Source organism: Anarrhichthys ocellatus, unplaced genomic scaffold, assembly GCF_004355925.1.
Source record: "Anarrhichthys ocellatus isolate YVR2014 unplaced genomic scaffold, GSC_Weel_1.0 scaffold182, whole genome shotgun sequence".
Lineage (NCBI taxonomy): Eukaryota > Metazoa > Chordata > Actinopteri > Perciformes > Anarhichadidae > Anarrhichthys > Anarrhichthys ocellatus.
In genome coordinates this window covers 230632-237584 of record NW_022280212.1, presented here as the reverse complement: position 1 = coordinate 237584, position 6953 = coordinate 230632, and the positions used below count along the sequence as shown (strand labels likewise).

The 6953-nt window shown below is 42.8% G+C and overlaps 1 protein-coding gene across 1 annotated transcript in view; it reads right to left on the bottom strand.

Annotated features, from left to right (window-relative positions):
• Positions 1-3670, bottom strand: part of tnfsf10 (TNF superfamily member 10) — a 5972-nt gene extending 2302 nt beyond the window's left edge. The window contains exons 1-2 of the mRNA XM_031878473.1: positions 3458-3670; positions 2535-2660 (exon numbers count right to left, since the gene is read on the bottom strand). Of these exons, the coding sequence (XP_031734333.1) occupies positions 2535-2660; positions 3458-3565 (234 nt within the window). The 5' untranslated portion in view covers positions 3566-3670. The remainder of the gene's footprint in view (positions 1-2534; positions 2661-3457) is intronic.
• Between the last annotated feature and the right edge of the window lie 3283 nt (positions 3671-6953).

The window sequence follows — 6953 nt, the reverse complement described above, 5'->3', positions numbered from 1 at the left end:
CCGCCCCCCACCCCCCCCCTCCCCATCCTCCCACTTCCTTGTGTTTTTACGTTTCTTCGCCCAATTGGCTCAAAGAAGACGCATCGACTGCCAAACTGATAAACGGTTTTCTGAGCCGTAGTGAACTCTGGACCGTGTTTATTTCAGTTCAGTTTGTTTCCAGAAACGTAAAAAGAAATTGGAAAAACATGATGAAAAAAGAGGTAGTATAACACATAAAGGTGTGTTTTCCTGTAATGTGACGTGCTAATTATAATAAATAGCTCGTGTAGAAGGAGAGTTGCTCTGTAGAGGTTAATGAATCCCTTTACAGCTTCAGTAACAGCTGAGGGAGAGGTGGAGGAGACCCTGCAGTCGGTCTGCGTGAAGCAGTTTATGGGTGAAAGTCGCCTTAAACGCCTCTCAGACAGTTATTGTCTCTTGAAGTTTGAGACTTGGTTCTGAAGGAGCTCTCAGGATGATTCAGAGGCAGACCTGCAGCTCTTTATATGGGACACTTTATACATCTGCCCCAAAAAACATGTGCGAAGCTAAATGAAAGAAAGAAAAATCGATTCAATCAAATCCACATGTGGCTGAATGTGGCGCCCCCGTATTCCTCCTGACACAGAGGAGGACGTGCACACGTTTAAATCAGGTTTATTTATAATAACACACATCAGAACAACATCTCACCTCCCATGTGTGATCAGGAGCAGATTTAAGTCGTCAGGTTTTTAACGTACACTTAAAGTTCTCTATAAAATACATTTGAGAAAAACTTTAGTTCGAGTTTATTAATAGCAGGAAGCAAGATAAGCAAATGTAATGTTCAGCTTCACGGGAGCCTGAGATGAGCTTTCACTCTGCTGAGGCTCAAACTGCATCATGGTTATGTTCTGAACTCAATTTAATCTGCGTCAGCCGAGTCACAGAATACCTGCGTGTGTGTGTGTGTGTGTGTGTGTGTGAGTGTGTGTGAGAGAGCGCAGGTGAACACATTCCTGTGCTGATTAAAGCTCACAGGATCACATCTCCACTATGAAGGAGCTCATTGTGCGTCTGCAGACGGTGATTTGGATCATTTCACCATTTTTCTTCTGCTGCTAACGTTCAGAACAGGAAGCTCAGGATAATAATTATTATTATTAAAAAATGTAGACAGTAATAATAATATCACAAAATAATAATAATATCTTGGTAATAATGATTATTATATTTTGATAATATCCTTAACCTTAGAATAAGTCCATATCTACACAGGGAGCAGGAGGCGGAGTCCGCCGTGTTTCTACAGAAGCCCAGAACGGACAAACCAAACTTTCACGTTTCTTTCCGTTACCTGCAGGCCACCGTAGTTCTCTACGCGCTTGTGAAACTGTGATAACGTGAGACGCTGAGAACAAAACTGTGGGAACAGCAGCCGCCGCCTGACTTCCGTTGCTGCTAAAGTAGTGTTATTATGGTCTGGATGAGCCCCGAGCTCACGTTACCGCAGGAAAGGGAGGAGTGAGCGGACGGATATTCTGTCGGTTGTTTTATCTGGAACTACACCGCTGGATGACACTAAATTCTACACACTGTCCCTTTAAAGACGCTAATATAGAGTTTATTAACAGGAGGAAACAGAGCATCTGTTGGACTATTTTCAGCGGCGGATTAATCCATTTAAGATGAACTACAATGTGTGTGTTGGTGGTGATGAAGGAACATGTTTTTATATATTAGTGGACACATTCACTGTTCATGGGATTCATTATGAATAATAAAAACAATCACTTATTAAGCTCCTGCTCCCATCATATCCTTCCGCTGAACAGTCAAGTCTGAACTATGATGTCAACAAGGGGAACTTGTGTGATGCAATAAAGTATGTTATTGATTATGCACAAGAATCTAAAATAGGATTAAAGGGGAAACTCCACCCGTTCTACACCAAAGTGAAGTCGGATTACTCATCAGGTCAAATACTTTCTGCTTTAGTAAACGACTGAAACAATAGTTTGATAGTCGCCAAATAATCTTCTGTCACAAATGAATTCATTGTTTAAACTCTACGATGAATAACTGAAGACAGAATCAAACCTTCAACTCAAACGTGATCATCAGACTCTGTAATAATAATAACGACAATAAACTCAAAGCTCATGCTCATTTGCTTGGTCGGCCTCTCTGCAGCTGAAGCGGGGGGGCATTCGTAGCGCTCTGAACTCCAGTGGGTGGGGAGGTTCTGATCCACAGCTGGTGGGAAACAAACTTTAGCTTTGAAAGAGCAGAAATCTCAGCATCTGGCCAAATAATCATAATCAACAAATACTGATAGAGTACGTATGTGAAGGTCTCCGTGGGCTGGGAGGTGCTGACGTCATACAGATGGAGAGACACAATTACAATCAAGGGTTTTTAACTTTTTGGACGGGTGGGGTCAGTGGGTTCTTTGGGGGTTCAGCGGGTTTTATGTGGGGTCAGTGGGTTCTTTGGGGGTTCAGCGGGTTTTATGTGGGGTCAGTGGGTTCTTTGGGGGTTCAGCGGGTTTTTTGGGGGGTCAGCGTTACCTTCTCAATGAGCAGGTGGAGCTGCTGAGTGACCTGCCAGCACGGGTCTCCACGGACCGCCGTGATGCTCTGCAGGTCGCCGCCCGTCAGGCAGGACACGCTGCTCCTGGCGAACGTCTCCTTCATCTGCAACAACAAGAAGGGAAACATGTCAAGAAAGAGCATCAAACAATGACGAACTTATGTTTTCATTTCTCTGATTTTCTCTTTATGGCCATGAAGCACCTTCTACACCTTCACTATCACTGTGTTAAACGTTTGAACCGGAGTCAACATGATGTCTTGGCATGTATCCCTGTCTGTTTTGTTTTGCTCGTCATGTTTAGGTGTTCCTGCAGCATCTCATGTGGTTAATGAGTAATTCCTGTAAACACACACTGACAGTGGAGCTGGACTGAATCCAGAGGACTCACCAAAACAAGCAGAGTGAGTCCAACACATGCACACACACGCACGCACACACACACTGAAAGGTCTTCCTGATAATCACAGCTAATCATAAAAGAGCTGCTACCTCTGCTGCTTCACTTCCTCCTCTGCGTGTTTTGCGAATGCAGAGAAAAGAAACGTGCGTGATTTTATGAAGCGAAACGTTTCTTTCCTGTGAAAGCATGATATGTGGCCTGCGTTGCATTGTGCAGAAAAGAAACACAGTAAGAAATGAGATGTTTCCTGGACTGTTTCTGCTCTGGAGCGCTGCAACAGAAGCAACGCGCAGAAAAAAACGAGTTCCCTGAAACTGTGAACACTCATTTACACGCTTAAGTTTGTAGAAGTTACAGTGAGATGTTACAGATCAATAAAAAAAAGCCTAGTTTACTTAAAGCTGCGTTTACAAGCCGAACACCTCGCGCGGTGCGCACTGCGTGGCGATGCGTAAAAGCGCCCGCGCGTCTCCGCTCCGCTTTTCTTTAAGTCCTTACCGAGTTGAGAGCCGTGGTGAAGTGCAGCACGGTGATGGTGACGACCACGGTCTGCAGCAGGACCGCCAGCAGCAGAAGCACCCCGAGCTTTGGACCGGAGCCCGTCATAACGACAGACCGCCGTCCGGTACCCGACCAGCGCTGCGACGTCCCACCGTGCCGTCCTTTAGGACTTCCAGAACAAGAACAATGGCAGAGGGCTGACTCCTTCACTTGTACCCTCCCCGTCCCCTGCAAGCAGCAGCAGGAGGAGGAGGAGGAGGAGGCGGGGACAACAAGAGCCTTTCTCCCTCTTTCAATTCCTCCTAGGGAGATTATTGTTGTGTTTCTGCGCTGTAAAAACACAGATAGCCTCTTTAGTTTATTGTGAAGCTTCATATCTGTGCTGCAGATCTCTGGACTGAATCTCACTGTGAGAAAAACACATTTTAACACGTGATAACAATGAATGAGTGGCACAGCGTGCATGACTTTTATTAACGATGTTATGGAGTTTATACTTAAGTCACTTTTAATAACATAAGTGACATCAATTCATATTTTCTCGCTCTCTGAAGAGGCAGATTCAGGGTTCATCACTGAGAGGAAAACACATAAATGAAGCTTTCCTTCAAAGGCTTTGGCTTATTTGCTGTACTCTGACTCGGACCACATGTATCTCAGCTGTCAAGTTGTTTAGATAAAAACAAGACTGACATTCCTGCCATTTTTTCTCTCTCCACATTTATCTCATTCTGTGCATCCAAACAGGTTTCTAAGAGCACACACATGTCAGATAGCTCTTATATGAACATATAATCATCTTCGTGTTCATATGAGTGATGGGAGGTGTGAATCACGTCTTATTAATGTGACATATATGTTTGGACAGACGTCCAATGATGAGATTCTTGGAAGCGTTTATCTAAAACACGATGTTCCTCTTTCACTCAACGTTGCTGCCACCGCGTTGAAGGATAAAATGCGATAAAGATGCAAAAAAATATTTGAGTTTAGACGATGAAGTGTCAGTTATGAAAGTCAAACACAATTCTTCAGTTGTCTCACAGCGTTGACCTGTCAAAATAAGATGGGAAACAGTTTTCTTACACAAAATTTGATTTAAAATGTGCTTTTTAAAAAACATGAAGCATGTTAAATTGACAATTTCCTTCAGGCCTTTATTTATTTAATTTTTGAATAAAATTTAAAATGCCACATGGTTTAAAAATCTGGAGGTTCAGATGGAACAAACGCTGTTAAAATATACACCGATATAAACCGTGAGAGCATTTCACACCACGATATCGCACGTTTTAATCATTCATTGAAGTCAATGTTTTAAATCATGAACATTGAAGTTGACACAAAGTTGGAGCAGATCTGAATTATGGTAGTAATAATGTGATGAAACAATGTGAGTTTAAATGGCTTGATGAACTGAAAGCAGGTTATTTTATCCATAAACAGGCTCTCAATTGATTTGTCTTGCAACAATATCGTGATATATTATTTGCGATATACAATAACAAATACGTTGGAGAAGATTTTATCCATATTGTCCACATAATGAAGTCAAAAGCGAACTTTTATTTCTGGGAATTTGTTAAGTTTCTTTATTTTTGGCGGCACTTTTGGTGTTAAATGCTCAGTGCAGTTGTACAACTTCATCTTCTCTTCTTCTCTTTCTTTTTATTTCATCAATTGAAGCCAACAGAACTACTTTCAGTTTCTTCTTCAGATGTTGTGAAGTTTTTTGCAGGTAGTTTTGCTCTTTTAACTTCCATTATTAATACTCACTAGTTCTTCTTCTTCTTCTTCTGTTTATTACAAACTGGAAATTAAAAGACACCACTTCCTGTGCACCAGAGGGTTTAACAGCTAATGTCTGGACCAATACATTCAGCAGGTTAGTCAGTGATGGAACCCTTTAAATTCCAGTTCAAATTATAAACTATACATTTGAAACACAGAACAAAGTAGCACCATAACTTAAAGACAAATAAAAGCATTAAATAGTAAAACTTTCACATTAATACCAATAAAAATGTCGAGTTTTAAAACCAAATGTCCCAAAAGCTTCTTTTCCCTTTTGTCACTAACACCTTGCTTGTCCATATATCTTCTCAAATATGTATTTACTTGGACATTTTCGCATTTTTTAAATACCTTTCTTGAGTATCTGGATTTATTTTTCAATTGACCTCTCAAGCATGTTAGACCACATCCAAAAAAAGCTCTGCAGAGCAAATCTCAATCAAAGGATGGAGACACGAAAACCACTTCTACACAATGTGTGAGTGCAGCCGTCGCGCATGTTATGGACGCGGTGTTGTGCAGCGAGGCGGGCTGAGCCTATAAATGGATCCTGGTCCCGTTTGGCTCACTCCCGCATCTGCAACATCTGGCCTCAATCTGAGTCCTACACCCCCCCTCCAGGGAGACGCTCTCCGCTTAGGTTTCACTCTGCAGCGCCTGCAAGGTCCTGCTGGGGGTAACGGAGACTGTGAACTGTGTGTGTGTGTGTGTGTGTGTGTGTGTGTGTGTGTGTGTGTGTGTATGAGGAAGAAGACGGGGGGCATCCTCGGTACAAGCCGGAGACAGACATAAATATCAAGTACAAACCTCAAAATATATCTTTGCCGTCTGATGACGAGCTTTTCTGTCCAGAAGTCTCCGCAACGTGAGCAGAGTTCAGTAGTCCCCACGATGTTCTCAAGACGGGCCTCAAACACACACACACACAAACACACTTGAGTGTATTTCTGAACAGCGGCCAAGTTTTTGATAGGAATACGAAGACGAGAACTGACCGACTCCCCCGCAAAGTCGACTCCCACCTAAACTGCCTCCCTCTGCCCTCGCTCTCCCTCTTTCTCTCCTTTTCCTGTCTGTTCGTATTTCATCTCTTCTCCCCCCTCCCCCCCCACCCCCTTGTTGACGATAAGTACGCACAGTATCTCTAAAAGCAAGTTGTAAAAGGTTTACAATGTGCATATAGTGATGCAGAAAGTAAGAATCATAATTTTTATGGGGTTTTGGCAACAAAACCGGGTATCTGGTCCAGCTGGATCCCAGGTGCTCCGCGATGTGGACTTAAGACGAGTTGGACGCTCGCGTGGACTTTAATAGGTCTGACTCTGACCAACAGTTTGGGTGCTTTTTGGAGACAGGTGATGCGTTCAAGGCTGCGAGTCACTTTTAATTTAGCTGTTGTTTAAAAAACATTTTTAACGATGTAAAAGTATGTGGTGGAGCGCAGGCAGCAAAGAGGGCTTCATTAAGGTTAAAACGCTGATGGGGCAATACATCCAAATCAATGGCAAAGATCACGATTACGACGGCTACAGGTGTGTACTTATGTGTATTACGTGTACAAATGTGTTTACACAGTCACATTATGACAAACAGCAGTTTGTTATTATAAACATTATCTGTTCAAACTAACCGGTTTAACTTTGAATGCTGCTCTTCCACATCATGGAGCCCCTAAAGCATCCCCTGCTTTATGGTCTGT